The sequence below is a fragment of the Sapajus apella genome, unplaced genomic scaffold, assembly GCF_009761245.1.
Source record: "Sapajus apella isolate SASKATOON/1434 unplaced genomic scaffold, GSC_monkey_1.0 scaffold3, whole genome shotgun sequence".
In the NCBI taxonomy this organism is placed as follows: domain Eukaryota; kingdom Metazoa; phylum Chordata; class Mammalia; order Primates; family Cebidae; genus Sapajus; species Sapajus apella.
This window is the reverse complement of record NW_022436943.1, coordinates 43,389,929-43,412,204: the sequence shown is the minus strand read 5'-3', so window position 1 is coordinate 43,412,204 and position 22,276 is coordinate 43,389,929. Positions and strand designations below refer to the sequence as shown.

General features: G+C 42.1%; 1 protein-coding gene across 2 annotated transcripts in view; it reads right to left on the bottom strand.

Moving 5' to 3' along the window:
* The window catches only part of DEPTOR (DEP domain containing MTOR interacting protein), a 186,819-nt gene that overhangs the window by 122,739 nt on the left and 41,804 nt on the right, over window positions 1-22,276 (bottom strand). The window contains exons 2-3 of one of the 2 annotated variants that reach the window (XM_032252670.1): window positions 11,897-12,075; window positions 10,496-10,619 (exon numbers count right to left, since the gene is read on the bottom strand). In XM_032252670.1, coding sequence (XP_032108561.1) covers window positions 10,496-10,619; window positions 11,897-12,075 — 303 coding nt within the window. The remainder of the gene's footprint in view (window positions 1-10,495; window positions 10,620-11,896; window positions 12,076-22,276) is intronic. The other variant, XM_032252673.1, reaches the window with a different exon arrangement.

The following is a 22,276-nucleotide window of genomic DNA, read 5'->3' as shown; positions in this document are numbered from 1 at the left end:
AAAAAAAAAAAAAAAAAAAAAAAAAAAAAAAAAGAAAAAGAAAAAAAAAAAGAAAATAGGAGTTGTAACTTTTGTCTCTGACAAAATAGACTTAAATAGTAACAAAGACTAAAAGAAACAAAGAAGGACATTACATAATGGTAAAAGGATCAATGCAACAACAGGAGTCAATGATCCTAAATATATATGCACCCAATATAGGAACACCCAGTTACATAAGACAAGTTCTTAATGACTTATAAAGAGACTTGGACTCCCGCACAATAATAGCGGGAGACTCTGACACCACATTGTTAATATTCAATGGATCAACGAGACAGAAAATTAACAGGGACATCTACTATTTGAACTCAGACCTGGAACAAGTAAACTCTGAATATTTATAGAATTCTTCACCCTAGGTCCACAGAACATACATTTTTCTCGGTATCATATTACACCTATTTTGAAAGTGACCACATAAGTGGAAGTAAATCACTCTTTAGCATTTGCACAGCATTTTACAGACTTAAATGAAATGTTGGTTGGCTGTTTGTTATTTTCTTCCCTTATTCCTTCCTGTCTCTGCTGTTAGGCACAATTATCGGCATAAAAGAGGTTTTTAATACCTATTTTTAGATTGCATTCCAGCCTGGACAATAGAGCAAGACTCCTGTTCTTCTCCCTCTTTCTCTCTTTCTTTCTTTAAAAAAAAAAAAAAAAAGAAAAGAAAAAAACAAAACAAAACAAAAGCTGTAAGATTATCACAGCAGGTACTCAGCATTATCCATTCTCCTCCATTATGATATAAAAATTGATTCACTTTAAACTTATATAAAAAAAAATTGATTGAGCAGGCCAGGCGCGGTGGCTCACATTTGTAATCCAAGCACTTTGGGAGGTTGAGGTGGGCGGATCCCCTGAGGTCAGGAGTTAGAGAGAGAGAGAGAGAGAGAGAGAGCAAGAAGGAACACAATGGAAAGAAAGAAAAAAAATTGCTGGGTGTGGTGGCTCACACCTGTAATCCCAACACTTTGGGAGGCCGAGGCAAGCAGATCACTTGAGGCCAGGACTTTGAGACCAGCCTGGCCAACATGGCAAAACCCTGTCTCTACTAAAAATAAAAAGTTAGCCAGGTGTGGTAATGCATGCCGGTAATCCCACCTACTCAGGTGTCTGAGGCACGACAATCACTTGAACCTAGGAGGCAGAGCCAGATTGTCTCAATTTTAAAAAATTTAAATTTCATTTAAATTTAAATTTTAAAAAATTTTTAAAAAGGTAAAGATTTTAGAAGTATCCAACAAAGATGTATTTCTAGGTGAAAAATTTCCTATGGCTCTAAGCTGCACATGAACAACAAAACCACTTAAACTTTGTTCTAAAGTTATTGAATAACCTATGAGAAGAGATGATGGCCCTTTAAAAATAGCATAGGTTTAAAACTTTTAAAACTAAATTCTTTTCTGAGATATTTCACAAAATCCATTTTAAAATTTCATGTCTATGACATTTACTTATAAAAGTTAAACAGAGAAACCTATAAGGTAGTCTTGATTAATACCAAAAATATCAAAATAAGAGGACTGATGAGGATAATTATGGCTAGCCCAGTGATCAGCTACAGAATCCAATTAACTTGTCCATTTTGTTGAAGTTGTTGGGAGATGATTCTTTGTGGGTCTCTCTCAGGTTTTTTCATTCTTCCAGGCTAGCTTTTCAAGAACGTTTGTACAGTGAACAGACTTAAAGAAGTATTTCTTTCTGGAGCAAAAGGACAGATTTGTTTTCTGCCAGTATAACATCTTTCTTATCTGGGATAGAGGGTAAGTTTGCTTGAAGACCATTATAAAATATTCAGGTTCCTCAAGCTTAGGTTTCCCTGGTGTCACACAGTCCACTGCATGTGCAGGTATCACTTGCCCCTCGCTGTGCTGTTTGCAAGAACTCTGGCTTGGGAACTGATTCATTAAAATCCATGATATTCTAGCTGCTGCTCTTGGAGTAATGAGCTGTCTTTGTCCAGGATCTTCTATCTTCTGCCAGTATCCATGACATGCTGGCAGCAAACTTGTGAGCTTGCAAGTAAGGTAAAAATCTCACACTCCTAATAGTTCTTGACATTAATTACATAGTATACACATACCTGGTCACCCAAATAAACAGTTACAAAAGGTAACTTTTAACCCACTCACACTGCAATCTTAGGACATTCTTCAAATAGACCAAGAAGGCTGGAAACATTTATTCTAAAATTATACCAAACCACTAAATAATTGGGCAACACAAGTAAACTGTGAAAGTACATATATATGCATATATTCGAATTTTTTTTTTTTTTTTTTTTTCTGCAGCCTCTGTCACCCAGGCTAGAGTGCAGTGACAACGTCTCAGCTCACTGCTACCTCTACCTCCCAGGTTCAAGCGATTCTCCTGCCTCAGCCTCCCAAGTAGCTGGGACTACAGGTGCATGCTACCATGCCCGGCTAATTTTTGTATTTTTAGTAGAGACGGGGTTTCATCATATTGGTCAGGCTGGTCTTGAACCCCTGACCTCGTGATCCGCCTGCTTCAGCCTCCCAAAGTGCTGGGATTATAGGCATGAGCCACTGCACCTGGCCAGAAAATATTTTTATTACAGTTTGCAATTTGTAAAACTCAAGATCTCAGTTTGAAAAACACTTCTCTTTAAAAAATTATTTTTGTTTTATTTTATTTATTTATTATTATTTTTTAAACAGAGTCTCGCTCTGTCACCCAGGCTGGAGTACAGTGGTGTGATCTCAGTCCACTGCAACCTTCACCTCCCCGGTTCAAGCGATTCTCCCATCTCAGCCTCCCAAGTAGCTGGGACTACAGGTGCCTACCACCATGCCCAGCTAATTTTTGTATTTTTAGTAGAGATGGGGGTTTCACCATGTTGGCCAGGCTGGTCTCAAACTACTGACCTCAAGTGATCTGCCCTCCTTGGCCTCCCAATATGCTGGGATAACAGGCATGACCCGCTATACCCGGCCTTATTTTAAAATTATTAGTTTCACCCTGTTGGCCAGGGTGCTGACACACAAAACACCTCTACACTGGAAATAGAACAAGATGGAGACAAAAGCTTGAAGACTTTTTTTTTCCACTCCAGTTCCACACCTAGCGTCTATCTCAGTCATTAAACATTTCCGTATAGCTCATGTCCTCCATTTTTATAAAGGGATTAATTATGGCTGCTGGGTATAAATCAGAGTTGTATAAATGATCAAACAAATTAATGTATATGATGTTTTGTGGGCTCTAAAGAAGCCAGACAAGGTGAATATCTGGCTATTGTTGCTTGTCATTAAAAGCAAGCTCTGTGTAGCGCTCTCATGGTACAGGCTCAGCCGCTGGTAGCAATCACAACATGTAGAGCCCTTTGTTCGTTCAACAAATATTTATTGTCCCAGGCACTGGGAGAGAACAGGAGAAAGATCCTAAGGCACAGGGTAGAGAAACTTCTGATAAGATAAAGCACACAGACGGGCTTTGCCTCTTTGCATATACTTTCTCTCTTTTATTTCTCTTTGGTCCTGTGGAAGAGAGATTGAAGGAAGCAGTGGCAATTCGATAGATATCTAATGGCATACAGACATGTTAAGCCAATTTTTCAACCAGGCCTAAACTCCTAAGCAGCATAAAGTGACTATGGTAGCTGGAGAGAGAAACTCCTGCTGCTGAGAAAATCAAGGCCCCTTGGATAAAAAACTAGACTAATGTGTCTATGAACCAGATTCAGAGGGGAGTTAGTTCCATATCAAGACTGAGGTTTAATTAAATTTCAGAAGTCTTTTCTAAGTCTGAAGATGAAATCAAGGTTAGTTTAAAATGTATATTTCAACTACTAGGTTTAGTAAGAAAAGACCAAATTATACCTCAAGGGCATATTCTCTTTTATAGCTGATTCTATTTGTTAGTATATAGAGCACTTGATAATCCTAAAGTCAACTTTTTTGTTTGTTGGTTGGTTGGTTTGAGATGGAATCTTGCTCTGTTGCCCAGGCTGCAGTGCAGTGGCATGATCTTGGCTCCCTGCACCTCCGCCTCCTGAGTTCAAGTGATTCTCCTGTCTCAGCGTCCTAAGCAGATGGGATTACAGGTGTACACCACCACACTCAGCTAAGTTTTGTGTTTTTAGTAGAGGCAGGGTTTCACCATGTTGGCCAGGCTGGTCTTGAACTCCTGACCTGAAGTGGTTTGCCCGTCTCGGCCTCCCAAAGTGTTAAGTATACAGGAGCAAGCCATCATGCCTGGCCAGCTTTTTTCTTAAAGAAATCTATTTTGCCAATCAAGTTTTGCAGTGGGGAACATGCACTCAAAATCCTTCTACCACCTTAAGATAGCATATACACATTCAACATTGTTCTTTTAAGTTATGGGTACTGTACTGCTTACAAAGGTTTCCTTTGAGAAGTAAAAATTGCACTGTTTAGGAAAATCTGACTTATGTTCATGTGTTGAGTGTCTTGGGTACTTGTGCCCATGCAAAATTAGGTGGAAAACTGTAAGCCCTTCTTGAAGGGACAAAATCTATGCCTTATTCTTTACACCCTTAGTCCATTGGCTGGCCATAATGAAGGCTCAACAGAGCTTAGAGCTTATTGATGAAAGTGTATTGTGCCCTGAATGCACTTAGGCGAATTCCTCAAAATGACAACATCAGGGCGTCAATCCATAAGCACATGCCCTCTTTCTCATACTCTCCCAAAGTTGGCAGCAGGAGGTGAGCAATAGCGTACACTCACTCTGACGTGGGCCCTGCCCTGTGTGAACACTCATTAGTCCATTTTACCCCCACAAGAAGTCTACGAGATCAGCACAGTCAGTACCTCCACTTACAATATAGACAAATGGAGACATAGAGAGATGAAGCCACTTGCCTCAAGGCATGGAGCCAAGATTCACAACCAGGTAGCTGGGCTCCTGGGCTCTTACCTGCTATGCTAGGCTGCATTGTAAAGTAATATGAGAAAACAAGAAGAATAGGTGTCATGTATTTGTATTATTTTTACTACTCTAATAAGAGCAGCTGACATTTCCTGGGCTCTCAGTCCATATCAAGTAGTGCACTCAGCACTATACAGATGGAGCTCAGTCAATCCTTCCAATAGCCTTTTCCAGCAGTGCGTCCCAGCCTTATCTCCACGGTAGACTGCAGATCAGAGAGACTTAAGCAGAGTGCTGAAGGTCACAAAGCAAGCAAGTTGTGAAGCTGGGATGGAAAACCTGGGCTGTGTGACTCGGCCATTGTCACTCACTATGCAGAAGGATCCATGCCTCCAGTTCCCCTAAAGCTTTCCTCACTCACACTGGGACAACTTGAAAGGCCAGCTTCTGGCTTCTTCATTAGCATTTGTTCCAGCTCAAGTAAGATACTAGAGTGACATATATACTAAGAGCTAGCAGTTACTGAAATTGTAGTTGAGACCTGGGTTTATCCCACCAATGAGCAGATTGAGAAACACCATTACGGGTTAGAAAGCCAGGCTACCCAGGCCGGGCAGGGTGGCTCATGCCTGTAATCCTAGCACTTTGCAAGGCCAAGGTGGACTGATCGCTTGAGATCAGGAGTTTGACACCAGCCTGGCCAGCAGGTTGAAACCCCATCTCTACTAAAAATACAAGAAATTAGCCAGGTGTGGTGGTGCAATCCTGTAGTCCTGTCTACTTAAGAGACTGAGGCACAAGAATTGTTTGAACCCAGGAGGCAGAAGCAGCAGTGAGCTGAGATCATGCCACTGCACTTCAGGCTGGGTGACGGAGTGAGACTCTTCAAAATAAAAATAAAAAAAGAAAGCCAGTGTTCCCCAAAATCAACACGGTTCAGCAAAACCTCAGTCCGAAACCACAAAGTTTCACAAAGTCCTATTTATAACACTGAACAAAGAAGAAAGAAGAGAGGCAAAAAGAAATACTGACAATACGCCCATCTCCTCAGAGCTGATGAGACAGCAGTGGCCCCAACACCTGCCACCCCAGGTTCATGTCTCACCCCTGTCCCTCAAAAACTGTGTCAACGGCATATATAAATTACTTAACTGCACTGGATCCCAGAGTCTCCCTCTGAAAACGGGCCAGTAAAGTAATGCTCCATCTATTTTAGAAAGAATCTTAGGTAAAATAATCTAAAGGAAGTGCTTTGAGAGGCTTAACTTACAAATAATAAACATCATTTTGTTTTTTGTGGGTTTTTTTAAATCTTGAGACAGAGTCTTGCTCTGTTGCCCAGGCTGGAGTGCAGTGGTACAATCTTGGCTCACTGCAACCTCTGCCTCCCAAGTTCAAGCGATTCTCCTGCCTCAGCCTCCCTAGTGGCTGGGATTACAGGTGCCCACCACCACTCCCGGCTAATTTTTATACTTTTAGTAGACATGGGGTTTCTCCATGTTGGCCGGGCTGGTCTCAAGCTCCTGACCTCTGGTGATCTGCCTACCTTGGCCTCCCAAGGTGCTGGGATTACAGGTATGAGCCACTACACATTACTTGAGTCACCCTCATAATTAATGTGAAATCACAGGAGTCAGTGATTTAGGGAAAGGAGTGAGGACAGCATGAATCCTCCAGGCAAAGGGAACAGCACGTGCAGAAAGTATCAGATTGCCATTTCCCTAACCCCTCCTCTCCAACAGCCTCCCATTACACTTAAAATCATCAATTCTTGGCCGTGCGTGGTGGCTCAAGCCTGTAATCTTAGCACTTCGGGAGGCTGAGGTGAGTGGATCACCTGAGGTCAGGAGTTCAAGACCAGCCTGGCCATCATGGTGAAACCACATCTTAAAAAGAAAAAAAAAATCATCAATTCTCATCGTGGTCTTAAGGGCCCTATTATGAACTGCCCCCGTCTCATCTGCTGCTACTCTCCTCTTCACTTCTGCCCTCTGGACACACTGGTCCTATTACTGCTCTTAAATATGTCCAGCACATTTTCACCTCAAAGCCTTTATCCTTACCGTTCCCTTTGCCTGGGATGTTTTTCCACCAGTTATTTGCAAGGCTTCCTTTATTAAAGTGTCACCTTTGCAAAAACACCTTCCCTGATCCCCCTATTTAAAGTACCCCCCACCCTCAGTAGATCTATTTTTCTTTCTAGCACCCACGACGCCAGTATTCTCCTATATCACATCTTCATGTGTCTGTTCCTTTAACGTCTGCCTCAACTCATGAAAGCAGGGGCTTTGCTACAGGCATTCCTAGTGTCTTTAGCTGTGCCTAGCATGTGGAAAGGGCTTGATATATATTTGTTGAGTAATTAATGCATTAATACATCTCCTGCAGGGAGAGAAGGTGCTCAGAGATAGACTGTGCAGGGTGACTGACACATAGGATGGAAGGGGAGCTGCAACAGAATATGAGACTGGAGTAAGTCTACTTTCTAGAAGGTGTGAGCCACTTTAACTTTTCTTGTTATCTTGCCATTATAACTATCCCATTAAGCAATAACAGTTCTCCGCCATTTAATTTTTTTATTTTATTTTTTTTGAGATGGAGTCTTGCTCTGCCACCAGGCTGGAGTGCAATGGCTCGATCTCAGCTCACTGCAATCTCCGCCTCCTGGGTTCAAGCGATTCTCCTGCCTCAGCCTCCCAAGTAGCTGGGACTACAGGCATGTACCACCACATCAAGCTAATTTTTGTATTTTTAGCAGAGACAGGGTTTCACCTTGTTGGCCAGGCTGATCTCGAACTCCTGACCTCAGGTGATCCGCCCACCTCAGCCTCCCAATGTGCTTGGATTACAGGCGAGAGCCAATGCGCCCCAGCCCAGACATTATCAATTAATAGCTGATCCCTGCCCCACAGTGTGGTTTTGTGGATCCCAAGAGATAAGCCGCAGCTAGAGAAGAGTGTTCCAGGTGCGGCAGCTCATGCCTGTAGTCCCAATGCTTTGAGAGGCCAAGGCAAGAGGATCACTTGAGGACAGGAGTTTGATACCAGCCTGAACAACATAATGAGATCCACCTCTACAAAAAAAAGTTTAAAAAAACATAGCTGGACATGGTAGCGTAAGTCTGTATTCCTAGCTACTTGGGAATTTGAGGCAGGAGGATCACTTGAGCCCAGAAATGGAAGGTTACAGTGAGCTATGATAATGCCACTGCACTCCAGCCTGGGAGACAGAGTGAGATCCTGTCTTTATAAAGAATAATAATAATGTTAAATTTTTTTAATTAAGAAAAAAGGAGGAGTGTTACATTATCAACTGGCCTTCTTCCATAGAGATGACACACAAGTTTTGGGCAACACAGAATCATTGTTTGAAAGAACCGTCGTGGTAACAGAAATACCTAACACCTGTTACAATTTTACAAAAGCATCTAAGAAATTAAAAGTAGCAACAACACAAATGCACATACTCAAGTATACAAATGGAGGTGCTGATGGATCCCTTCCATTCAAATTCATGTGAGTCAGAAAGATAAGAGAGTTTCTCCATTTCAATATAGAAAGCAAGTGACAGGAGAATGAGTACAAATTAGGACATCAAATGGTGACCGTATCACCTTAAGACACAGACAAGAACTGGGACAGAAAGCGTAACACAGGAAGGACACAGTCCAGGGTGGCCATCAGTACTGTGCTCATATCTGGAATGGCTATCATCTGTGAGGACTTACTACAACCCAGAGATACTGAGCTAAATACTTAAGTACTTGACACAGTTATCCTTTTAATTCCCACAACAGCATGAGGAGGTAGGTTCTATCGCTGCTGTAATGTCACTAATGCAGACACTGAGATTTACAATCGTAAGGTGACAGGGCTCCACTTCAAACTCCGTCTGACTCTTAACCATTATGCCACTTAATCTGACCACTCAGACACCCGACCAGACCCTTACCCCTATCCACTGTAGAGCAGGCTCTTTTATGTGACAAATATGTTTTGTTTTTGTTTTTGTTTTGAGACAGAGTCTCACTCTGTCACCCAGGCTGGAGTGCACTGGTGTAATCTCAACTCACTGCAGCCTCTGCCTCCGGGGTTCAAGTGATTCTTGTACTTCAGCCAACTGAGTAGCTGAGATTACAGGCAGGCATGCACCATCACAAACACCTGGATAATATTTTTTTTTTTGAGGCAGAGTCTAGCTCTGTCGCCAGGCTGGAGGGCAGTGCCGTGATTGGCTCACCACAACCTCTGCCTCCCAAGTTCAAGCAATTCTCCTGCCTCAGCCTCCCTCGTAGCTGGGATTACAGGCATCCGCCACCATGCCCAGCTTATTTTTGTATTTTTAGTAGAAACAGGGTTTCACTGTGTTGGCCAGGCTGGTCTCGAACTCCTGACTTTGTGATCTGCCCGCCTCAACCTCCCAAAGTGCTAGGATTACAGGCGTGAGCCACCATGCCCAGACACCTGGGTAATTTTTGTATTTTTAGTAGAGACAGGGTTTCACCATGTTGGTCAGGCTGGTCTCGAACTCTTGATCTCAAGTGATCCGCCCACCTCAGCCTCCCAAAGTGCTAGGATTACGAGCATGAGCCACCACACCTGACCAATAAATATGTATTTTTCAATTCCCTCAAGTATTGTAAGGCAGACAGGGTTACAAAGGAGGTGCCATTGCTTCTGCACCCCTTTTTCTAGTGGTTGCCCCAGAAAACTAAACGAGGAAGGCGGGATGTAAAAAAGACCACAGAAGTAGCAGATCAACCCAGAGACGGCCACTCAGAAGATTCAAGACCCACCAACTGAATACTTCTGTGCTACACTATACTTATCTCTTCAAAACAGCTGAAAGCTTACTCTTCATAGACATCCTGCTATCTGAAGTTCCCTCACTACTCATCTCCTGGCCTGACCAATTCCCCTCCTCTTGATGCTGCTTCTCCAGTCACTTACAAGCCTGAACCTCCAAGTTACACAACAGTATTTAAAAGAAAAAAAGGGGCCAGGTGCGGTGGCTCACACCTGCAATCCCTGTATTTTGGGAGGCTAAGGCGGGTAGATCACCGGAGCTTAGGAGTTCGAGACCAGCCTGGCCAACATGGTGAAACCCTGTCTCTACTACAAATACTGAAATTCACCAGGCATGGTGGCTAATGCCTGTAGTCCCACCCACTCGGGAGGCTGACGCACGAGAATTGTTTGAACCCAAAAGGCAGAGGTTACAGTGAGCTAAGATCATGCCACTGCACTCCAGCCTGGGCAACAGAGTTAAGACTCGGTCCCCCAAAAAACTAAAAAATAAAAATAAGAGAGGAAAGGGGCATCCGCATCATTTGATGGTAAACAAATTACTTCTGGAGCTTTGTAGAATCGACTTAAATATAGAAAATAAGATTTAAGTAAATTCTTTATTAAGAATCTTATGAAATTGACTTATATTCTGGCAAAGAGAAAGCAAATGGGTGATAGTTTTCTCATATGGGAAAGAACAGTTATGTAAGCAGCCCACATGGAAGAGCCACGCTGAAATCAACATAACGAGACTGGCACAGTCCTGCTTCTCTCTACAAGTCAAGATTACAGTGGGGATTGCATGCAGAACATACTTTTCATACAGCCTCTGTCCTCTCATAAAGGCCTTCACTTCGTTATCCAACGGGAAGGTGCCGTCATCCTTTCTAAAGCGGTAGAAGAGTTTGACATCCTTGAATTCCTTATGCTCATCACACACTGAAACACAACATACACAGAGAGGCAAATGAGAAAAAAAAAAAATCACTCATTGCTCAAGTGAAGTATGATGCTGATTAAGAATGATTTCACTACCAAATTCTTCATGCGTATCTACCATATGAGCTAATACATGTAAAATAGTGACATGATACTTGGTACAGGGTAAGTGCTCAGTATTAGTTATTATGATCACCATCACCATCATCTTCATCATGTATTAGAAAGTTCACAAAATTCAATTCATCATGCAATCTACAAACTCTTCTAAAGCATACTGGCGCATGCCTGAGCCTCAAAGAATGTGGAATCTAGTTCAGTAAGGAGAATGCCAGCTACAAGTGAAATATGGCATGATAATGCTACAGAGGGAAGGCGAGAGTGCAATGGGATCCCAAAGGAAGAGTACCCACTGCCCCAGGAACACAGCTTTGGAAAAAGAAAGTTTCCCCAAAGAGTTTGCATGTAAGCGGAGACCTGAAGAATGAGCAGAAATTGGTCAAAAAATGAGGGGAAAGAGTATTCCAGGAAAACAGTGGCATGTGCAAAGGTCGAGGCCAGGATGAGAGATTCCAAGAAGACACATTTGTGAGTCTTCATTGAACCCACTGAGTTGAACCCAGGATGAGAGATTCCAAGAAGACACACTTGTGAGTCTTCATTGAACCCACTGAGTTGAACCCAGGATGAGAGATCCCAAGAAGACACGTTTGTGAGTCTTCATTGAACCCACCTGCAATCCCAGAACTCTAGGAGGCCAAGGTGGGTGGATCAAGTGAGGTCAGGAGTTTAAGACCAGCCTGGCCTGAGAGTAACAGCAAAAAACTTGGAAACCATGTAAATGCCCAGTGAAAAATGTACAGTGGCTTTACAGAAGGAGCAGGATAATAATTTCGAAAAAAAAAAAAAAGAAAAGAAAAATGCACAGTGGCATAATTATACATGTTTTATACAATAGCAAAAATAACAAAGACGATCTATACTACCAACATAAATCAATCTCACATTTGCAAAAGAATAAATATGCACTTCTATAATGACTTAAAACTTTTAAAACAATGTGACATATTCCTTAAAGATGCATATACAGAGAGGTGTAAAGCCATACCTAGAAATAACCCAAATGCCTCTTAGAGGGAGGAAGAAATGCAATCAGGGAGAGGTACACTGGAGATCAAATAAAACAAAATGTTTTCTTTCTTAAGTGGGTATGTTCATGAAAAGATTTAGTCCTTCATTTTCTCTCAAGTCACCTTGACTGTCGCCACGTCACTCACCATGGTGAATAATGCCCCGGTCTGCTAATTTCTGCATGAGTTTAATTGCCGTCTCTCTGTCGGAAGCCTCTTTGTGTTCAATCAGCCAGTCAATCAGTTCTTTTGCGACAAAACAGTTTGGGTAGGTCTTGAGGTGATGACGTCTATCTTTAATAACCTTTTCTTCATGCAGCCTGAGCCTGGAAGAAAAATTAGCAATCATTTTGGAAATTTTGATGACACAAATTATTAAACCAATCCGAGACAGTAATAGCATAACAGAAGTTCTAAAGGCATCAGAGTGTCATTAAATATCTTTAGCTCACTGTAATCCCAGCACTTTGAGAGGCTGAGGCAGGAGGATCACTTGAGGTCAGGAGTTTGAGACCAGCCTGGCCAACATGGTGAAAACCTGTCTTTACTAAAAATACAAAAGTTAGCTGAGTGTGGTGGCAGGTGCCTGTAATCCCAGCTACTCGAGAGGATAAGGCAGGAGAATCGCTTGAACCTAGGAGGCGGAGGCTGCAATAAGCCGAGATCATGCCCTGCACTCCAGACTAGGCAACAAAAGTGAAACTCCGTCTAAAATATGCCCTGAGCTACTACTAACCAATCTTGCCATCATAAAGGAAGAACCTGCCTAGGAAGAAATCCAACACAGAGCAAATCGGACCAGATAGAGATAAAGAGATAGAGATGAAAGACACACACAGAGAGAGAAATTACAAACAACCCTATTTGAACACCTGAATCTAACAGTTCATGAAGCTGCCTAACCTGGGTTTAAATTACATGAGCGATACATTCCCTGTGCTTTAGTGAGTTTATTCAGGAACCTGTTACTAATACAAATATTGTCCCAATACACCCTCCAACTGAATGCCAGCTTGTGGCTCCAAGGCATGGAACGTTTCCACAGTGGTGCCTTCAGAGACCACATAAATGGCCAGAGCTATGTGCTCTGCACCCAGTGGTTCCAGAATTTTGGGTGGTCTGTTTTTCACTCTCCTATCTCCTTCCCTTGTCCTGCTGTGATATGCACCTGCTGTCCTTGTTCCTGAACTCAAGCAGTTCCCCTAATCTGCTCTTTCTGTTCTGCTGTGGTCTGCTAAGTAGTTGGTCAGTATTTAAGAGTTAAAATATTTTTAGCAAAAGCCTGATATGAACATCTAAGAAGAAAGAAATATAAGCATTTTGTGCATGGAATGTCTGACATCTATTTTGGTCGCTCAAAACTATCTTATGTGCTTCATTACTGCTCTTTATCTGAATGTGAAATAATTGGGAATAAGTGTTAATGATGCTTGCTATACAATATTCGACCATCTGCAAATATTTACTTTTTGTTTTTGAGATAGAGTCTCGCTGTGTCGCCCTGGATGGGGTGCAGTGGCACTGCAACCTTCACCTCCTGAATTCAAGCAATTCTCTGCCTCAGCCTTCCGAGTAGCTGAGATTACAGGTGCCTGCCACCGTGCCTGGCTAATTTTTTTTTTATTTCTTGTACAGGCAGGGTTTCACCATCTTGGCCAAGCTGGTCTTAAACTCCTGACCTTGTGATCCACCCACCTTGGCCTCCCAAAGTGCTGGGATTACAGGCATGAGCCACCATGCTCCACCCAAATATTTATTATGTAAAACTTAAGAGTCAAATTATATTATAGGATTGGCTAAGGAAAGGACATAGCAATGAATCCACTAGTAACAGAGATGAGGATATCAGTGATATCAGGACAATACTAAAGAACAGGTATCCAACAGACCCAGAAAACATTCTCATAAGATGGTGGTGATAGACAGGGCTGCCAGGTTTAGGAAGGAAAAACTAGCCAGGAAACCCAGTGAAATCTGAATTTCAGGTAAACAGCAACAATTGTGTAGTCAAAGCATGACCCAAATATTGCAAGAGACCTACTTATACTTTAAAAATAATTCATTATACTGTATCTATAATTCACATTTTAGTGGGTACCCTGCATTTTCTGACAACCTTACGGGAGATATATTTTATTAAACTTGAAGGTTAGTACATTAGGATTAATATTTTATGCTTAAAAAAAAAAAAAAAAAGAAACTACATTGATGCCAGATGACACTGTGAGTCCTTAGGGCTTCCTCTTCTAGGGAAATCTAGTTGTGTAATTTTTTTAGTGCACCTAAATCATTATGTTTATCTAAGTATTCCAGAAGATACTTTTTTACCCATGTGCTTGGAGCCAGACTAGCCTTCATTTGCCAACAACCAGGTAGGAAATGTGAACTGTAAAGATTATAAATTGGTAACATTGGTGGAGTGAAGCCAAAGCACAGAATCTCCCTTTCTTCATATTAAGGAAAATAATTTAAAAAAAAATAAAAAGAGGCCAGCCATGGTGGCTCAGGCCTGCCATCCCAGAACTCTGGGAGGCCAAGGTGGGTGAATCAAGTGAGGCCAGGAATTCAAGACCAGCCTGGCCAACATGGTAAAACCCCGTTTCTACTAAAAATACAAAAATTAGCTGGGCATGGTAGTGCACACCTGTAATCCCAGCTACTCAGGAGGCTGAGGCAGGAGAATTGCTCCAACCCAGGAGGTTTCAGAGAGTGGAGGAAGCAGAGGTTTCAGAGAAACAAGATCGCACCACGAGCAAAAATTTAGCTAGAAGTAGCCTGACAAGAAAAAAAAAAAAAACCCTAACTTGATAAATGTTTTTAAGTGGCACCCTAAGCAAATTAATGCAGGAACAGAAAACCAATACCACATGTTCTCACTTCTAAGAGGGAGCTCAATATTGTGTGCACATGGACATAAAGAAGGGAACAATAGGCAGGGCACTGTGGCTCATACCTGTAATCCCAGCACTTTGAGAGGCCAAGGCAGGCGGATCACATGAGGTCAGGAGATCGAGACCAGCCTGGCCAATACAGTGAAACCCTGTCTCTACTAAAAATACAAAAATTAGCCATGCATGGTGGTGCACGCCTATAATCCCAGCTACTCAGGAGGCTGAGGCAGAAGAATTGCTTGAACCTGGGAGGCAGAGTTTGCAGTGAACTGAGATCACACCACTGCACTCCAGCCTGGGCAACAGAGCAAAGCTCTATCTCAAAAACAAACGAACAAACAAAAAGAAATCAGGCAACAATAGACATTGGGACTGATAGGGTTTGACTCCGTCCCCACCTAAATCTCACCTTGAATTGTAATAATCCCCACGTGTCAAGGGTGGGACCAGGTTGACTCGTGGTTGGATCATGGAGTGGATTCCCCCATATTGTTCTCGTGGTAGTGAATAAATCTCAAGAGATCTGATGGGTTTTGTTGTTGTTGTTGTTGTTTTTATTATTTTGGTTTGCTTGTTTTTGAGATGGAGTCTCACTCTGTTGCTCAGGCTGGAGTGCAGTGGTGCAATCTCAGCTCACTGCAGTCTCTGCCTCCTGAGTTCAAGTGATTCTCCTGCCTCAGTTTCCTGAGTAGCGGGGATTACAGGTGTGCATCACCACATCCAGCTAATTTTTTGTATTTTCAGTAGAGATGGGGTTTTGCCATGTTGGCCAGGCTGGTCTCCAACCCCTGACCTCAAGTTATCCACCTGCCTTGGCCTCCCAAAGTGCTAGGATTACAGGTGTGAGCCACCATGCCCAGCGTTGAAGATTTTATAAATGGGAGTTTTGCTGCACAAGCTTTCTTGCCCGCCGCCATGTAAGAAGTCCTTTTGCTCTTTCTTTATCTTCTGCCATGATTATGAGGCTTCTCAGCCATGTGGAACTGAGAGTTCATTAAACCTCTTTCTTTTGTAAATTACCTAGTGTCAGGTATGCCTTTATTAACAGCATGAGAATGGACTAATTTAGGGGCCTACTTGAGTGTGGAGGGTGGGAGGAGAGTGAGGATCTAAAAACTACCTACTACCTACTATGCTCGTTACCCAGGTGGCAAAATAATCTGTACACCAAACTCCTGCAACGTGCAGTTTATTCATTTAACAAACCTGCATGTGTATTTCCTGAACCTAAAGTAAAGGTTGGAAAGAAAAGAATAAAATAAAAGTCAATAAACAAACAAACAAATAAAAGGAATCATGATATAAGAAAGTGATTTAGGCCTGTATTACAGATAGAATGGAATAGCCATAAAACACTCTCTCCCCATTGAAATGACCAAAAAAAAGCTTTGTGGCCAGGCGCAGTGGCTCATGCCTGTAATCCCAGCACCTTGGGAGGCCGAGGCAGGCAGATTACCTGAGGTCAGGAGTTTGAGACCAGCCTGACCAATGTGACAAAACCCTTTCTCTGCTAAAAATGAAAAAACTTAGCCAGGCGCAGTGGTGGGTGCCTGTAATCCCAGGCATTTGGGAGGCTGAGGCAGGAGAATGGCTTGAATCCAGGAGGCAGAGGTTGCAGTGAGCCAAGATCATGCCACTGCACTGCAGGCTGGGCGACAGAGCCAGACTACATCTAAAAACAAAAAACAAAAACAAAAACAACAACGACACTGTGTAACTTTTTGAATAAAGGGAAAAGACAAAAATATAAATAAATAAAATAGCAGCCAAAAAAAAAAATAAACAGGAGATTTTGGAGTGGCCAGGTAAGGCCCGTAGACTCTCACCACCCAGAAGCCTTGTAGCTAAGTCAATGAATCCTCAGAATTTCATTAATAAACCCAAAGTTTGGAGAATTAAAAAAAAAAATGTAAATAACTGAATGTTCTATCTTCTGATTAGGAGACAGTTGACATGGCTGCTGGGGAAAGACAGGTACAATGAAGGAAATGAAGAACTAGATCTTTTTCTAACAGCGAAGGCTCCCAAGCTCAATAATACATTTGGGGACCACTGCAGGGGTGGAAACATCCCTCCACAGCAGCGGGCTCCACCTCTGACTTTGTAAAACGAACCCTGGGGCAGGAAGTTGAACAAAACCTCAGAAGCAAGGCTCTCTGACTCTCTCCTTTTCATCACCACGAGCCCTTAAGTTGTAAAATGGTGGAACAAATAATTAGCTATCACATTTAGCTCAGAGGGGGAAATGACATTCTGAGATAACTTAGGAAGGCACCAAGGAGATGTCACCTGTCTTTATTTCCAAGCACAGATAAGTATGGACAGATAGAAAGTATGGACAGAACCATCTGCATTAAGCATAAACATCGTGGGAAAAAGCAAACAGCTATGTGACTCTGTGAGGCAAAAATAAATAATGTTTAAAAAAAAAGGAAAGAAGGGAAAAACAGAAGGGAAGGGAAAAAGAGAGCATTTAGTAGGTAAGAAGAACCCTGTCAGAAAGAAAACACAATTCAAGAAACAGACAATTTCTTTAAAGTGTTCTGAACTATAAAAAATTTAAAAACAATTTTAAAAGAATAAAAAGTCAGGAAAATAAGGATTCAAAGATAAAATGATTATCAAGAGGGAGATAAAGATCTTGGAAAATGAATGGATATCAGACAGTTTATCAATCAAATTATAAACAGTCTGGACAAACAAATCAAATAGCTGAAAAATGAAATTCTTATTTAAAAAATGCTTTAATAAAACAAAGGAGAAAAAGCAATTAAAGCAGATAGGCCAGGCGTGGTGGCCCACATGTGTAATCCCAGCACTTTGGGAGGCCAAGGTGGGAGGATCACTTGACCTCAGGAGTTCAAACCAGCCTGGGCAACACGGCAAAACCCTGTCTCTACAAAAATTAGCTGGGTTTCGTGGCACACACCTGTAATCCCAGCTACTTAGGAGGCTGAAGTGGGGGGATCACTTGAGCCTGGGAGGCAGAAGTTGCAGTGTGCCGAGATCATACCACTGCACTCCAGCCTGGGCAACAGAGAGAGACCCCATCTCAAAAATAAATAAATAAATAAATAAATAAAGCAGATAGAAGTTAATAGATACAGAGATATTTTTAAAGCCACTAAATTAATTTATAGTATTACCTTAATATATATAAGTCTAAACAAAACCAACTAAAATAGCTTCCAGCATACAGCTCCAGGGAAGGCACCACTGATCTTTAGAATAAAAGAGGTGGCATGAGTATTTCCCTGCAAGAAAATGAGGATTAGTTCTTCCTTCTGACAACGAGGCCACGTTCTGGGATGATGTTTCGGGAAGTGCAGACCCACCAACTCTTCCTGGGCCTGAAGCACTTCCTGGGGAGAAGCACTATACACTATCCCTACCATCCCACCAGGGCCTGGTACATTTCCACTCCACAGATTTGTTCATTTCTGACTATCACAGATTTCACCCCAAAATGTCAGTTCTGAGGATAATGAGAAAAACAGGATTAGGAATACAAAGAGTTGGTTCCCACTCTGGCACTGCCAATAACTCTACAACCTCTGAGCATCAGAGCTTTCACTGGTAAAATGAAGATAATCTATGCATCTAATATGTGCTAGGCACAGTTTGAACTGCTTTATGGTCATGAAACCTCACGACAACTCCCTGAGAAAGAGAGTTCTAAAACCACAAATGACAAATGTCCTATGTAGAGTTGTAATTATTAATGAAAAAAAAATAAGCCCTAGTTTAAAAAAAAAAATAGGATGTTTTAAAGTCATCACATGAATCCTTCTAATTAATGCAGTGACAAAAACACTGAGTAATTTGTTTAACATGCTCAGAGTGGCAGAATGCAAAATATTAATTCTTAGATGTGATGTCTGTCAGGAATCCAAGAATAATGAAGACCAATTTACTTAGAAATTAAAATGTGGAACAAGCTACTATGTAATTTGGTATATATAGTAAGAGGAGGAATATATTATGAGCCAAGAGAAAAGTTTTAGTTCCTGTAAACTTTGTAACCTAAAAGAATTATTAGGTAGTATTTATCTTTTTTTTTTCTTTTTGAGACAGAGTTTCGCTCTTGTTGCCTGGGCTAGAGTGCAATGGCGCGATCTTGGCTCACTGCAACCTCAACCTCCTGGGTCCAAGCGATTCTCCTGCTTCAGCCTCCCAAGTAGCTAGGATTACAAGTGCCCCCCACCATGCCTAGCTCATTTTTTGTATTTTTAGTAGAGACGGGGTTTATCATGTTGGCCAGGCTGGTCTCGAACTCCTGACCTCAGGTGATCCATCTGCCTCAGCCTCCCAAAGTGCTAGGATTCCAGGCATGAGCTACTACGCCTGGCCTATTTATCTTTAACTACTACAGAATAATTAGCCAGGCGTGATGGCGTGCACCTGTAGTCCCAGCTACTCTGGAGGCTGAGGCAGGAGAATCACCTGAACCCAAGAGGCAGAGGTTGCAGTGAGTGGATACCATGCCACTGCATTCCAGCCTGGGTGACAAAGCGAGACCCTGTTTCAAAAGAAAAAAACAAAAACACTACAGAATAGAACCTTTTCGTTACTATCCTTCCATCTTCCATGACTCTTGAGCTTAGTGCTAATTCTTGAACATTTCTGATTTCCATCAATTCCCTGCAAGGGTAGAAGAGGAGAGCACTACACAATATCCTTACTGTCCCACCGGGGCCTAGGGCATTTTCATGTTCAAGAAAACTGAGTATGATGGAGGGAAATAATTTTGGATCCAGGACATGGCCTAGAACTCAGTATTTTTAGACATGTCACCAGGGGTTAAAATCTATAAGAAATGTGATACTATCTTTTTTTCTTTTATAGTCAGAAACACAGATTTCTACAATTGAGCTTTGAAAATTGTATATTCCAGAAAAACTATTCCAATAAAAAGATTTAAAAATTTCACACTGTATACACATAAATGTTTTGCCTGGCACAGCAAGTACTTAATATTTGGTGAACAAATGAATGTATAAGGGCACTGATAAAAATGGTATTATTTTTGGCTGGGCACAGCGGCTCACACCTGTAATCCCAGCACATTGGGAGGCAAGACAGGCAGATCACCTGAGGTCAGGAGTTCGAGATCAGCTTGGTCAATATGGTGAAACTCTGTCTCTACTACGAATTCAAAAATTGGCTGGGTGTTGTGGCACACCGCCTGTATTCCCAGCTACTAGGCAGGCCGACCCCTTGAGTCCGGGAGGCGGAAGTTGCAGTGAACAGAAATTGCACCACTGCCCTCTAGCCTGGGAGACAGAGCGAGACCCTGCCTCAAAAAATAAACAAAAAACAGAGGCCGAAGTGGGTGGATCAGGAGGTCAGGAGATCGAGACCATCCTGACCAACGTGGTGAAATTCTGTCCCTGCTAAAAATACAAAAATTAGCCAGGCATGGTGGTACATGCCTGTAGTCCCAGCTACTTGGTGAGACAGGAGAAACACTTGAACCCGGGGGGCGGAGTTTGCAGGGACACTGCACCACAAACTGGTGACAGAGCAAGACTCCATCTCAAAAAGAATTACTGGAACAAAGGTAAAACAAACAAACAACTCAAGGCTAGAAGTCATCGAGGAAATGGGACCATCAGGGAGGAGAGGGGAGTGGGGCCACCAGCACAGAGAGGCCAAGAAAGCAACAGGAAGCCCCTGACGCTATACATGAAGGATGCAAGAGGCACAAGTTGCAGGAGTTCCTCAGCCCCTTTCCTCCTGTTCCTCTTCCAAGCCATGTGAACTCATATAACAACCAAGACACTACCAATCCCCTCCGGGACTGAGTGGGCCTCAACTCCCTGGATCCAAAAGAACTCCACTTACCCAGGCACTAAAGAGGCCGTCTGCCCTGACCCTAGGCCCCCTCTTGGGCTCCTTTGCCTCTCTCACCTCCCAGTCGCAGGCATTCCTGCTCTGTACCCTGAACATTCTGAACTCTTCTTCAGCCTCTGAACATGCTAATCACCCTCTATGCCTCTGCTGAGAATGCTCCTTCCTCCTGCCTTCAATAATTCAAAAAAAAAAAAAAATTTACTTCTCTTTAAGGGTCAGCTTTTCAAGGGCACCTCCTCTGTGAACATTTTCCCAGCCTTTCCGAGCCAGAAAACAGCCTTCTCTCTCCTCTATTCTCCCATAATATTTTAGCACCAACAGTGAAGCATCCATCCCACTGGATTACAACTAGATGAGATCAGGGATGCTAAAGGAGAGTTGCTTATTTATCGTTGCAATTCTAGTGCATAGCAAATAATAGGGGCTAGAATCTCATCGCTGTGAAAGTTAAATAGTACACACTATGCATTCAGCAGGGTGGGAAGCATAGACGGAATAGTTTTCTGAGTAGCAGAGTCCTAATCCATCTGCATTAAACCATTGGGAAGAGTGACCATCTGTATATTAGCTGCATTTTCAATCCCACTGGCTATGGAATATAAATTAAGGGGAAAAAAAAAACCTTCCTATTATTCATCTCAGACAGCTGGTTCACAGGCTTTAGATTCAAGGTGATTCTGTAATGTTCTATTCCTGTCCGGTTAACCAGCTGCTGAAATTACATCAGACCATTTCCTCTTCCAGCCCTAAGAGAACAAACATTACTGAGTGCAGGGTGTTACTAATACCTGCGAAAATCACTGTCCATCTGATAAGAAGCGTAGAAATTGTTTTTCAAAAATAGCTTACAGAGAACTGCGGCAGATTGTGGGACTCAGGGAACAAAGGGGAGACTGAAACCACATATTCTCATTTTAAAACAGCGTCATAAATCTCAGCCAAAGTAAACAGTTTAACAAACACAGCAAGCCAAATAGCCGGGCTGACAGTGTGAGCCTGAGATTTGGGCAACAGCGCTGACATAGATGTGCTTTAAACCACAGCGATTCTCCTTTCCAGATGTTCTGCAACCGCCAATATCTGTCCTTGGGGAGCTGAGAACCCAGGGAAAGTCACTCTTTATCACTCACCCTTGAAAGACTCTAAGAGAAAAAAACAAAAACAATAAAAATGAAATCTAACATACTGCATTTCCTTTTAACATTTGCACTTATTTTCTAATTCAGATTTTTAATTATCAAAATAATATATGCTCACAGTAGGAAAAATTCAAATATGTATAAAAATGAAAATTAAAAGTCTCTTTCCTTGGTTCAGATGAACTGACAATTATTAAGCTGGGTTAGCTGGCAATGAACTGATCATTGCTGAAGCTGGGAGATGGGGGCATTGGAGGACACTATATGTTTCTATCTACTGTGCCACACATATGTTTGAGGATTTCCTCAACCTCCAATTTCCAAAGGAACCTAACAGCTGCTTATGTATTCTTACAGAAATCTTCTATGTATATGCATACATATGGCTTATATGTGTATTTTTTTTACGTGAAATAGGATCATAATACACATTTCATGTAGTTTTGCTTCAAGAAAATGCTTGAATTCTCCCAACCTGATCAGAACAAAAGAATAAATACCGACAGATATAGGAAGGAAAGAATATAGAACTGGTTGGTGTAAACAGAGCACAGATGATTCTGTATCTGTAGAGCCAGAAGCAATTGGTCTTGGACAACACACACACACACACACACACACACACACACACACACACACACACA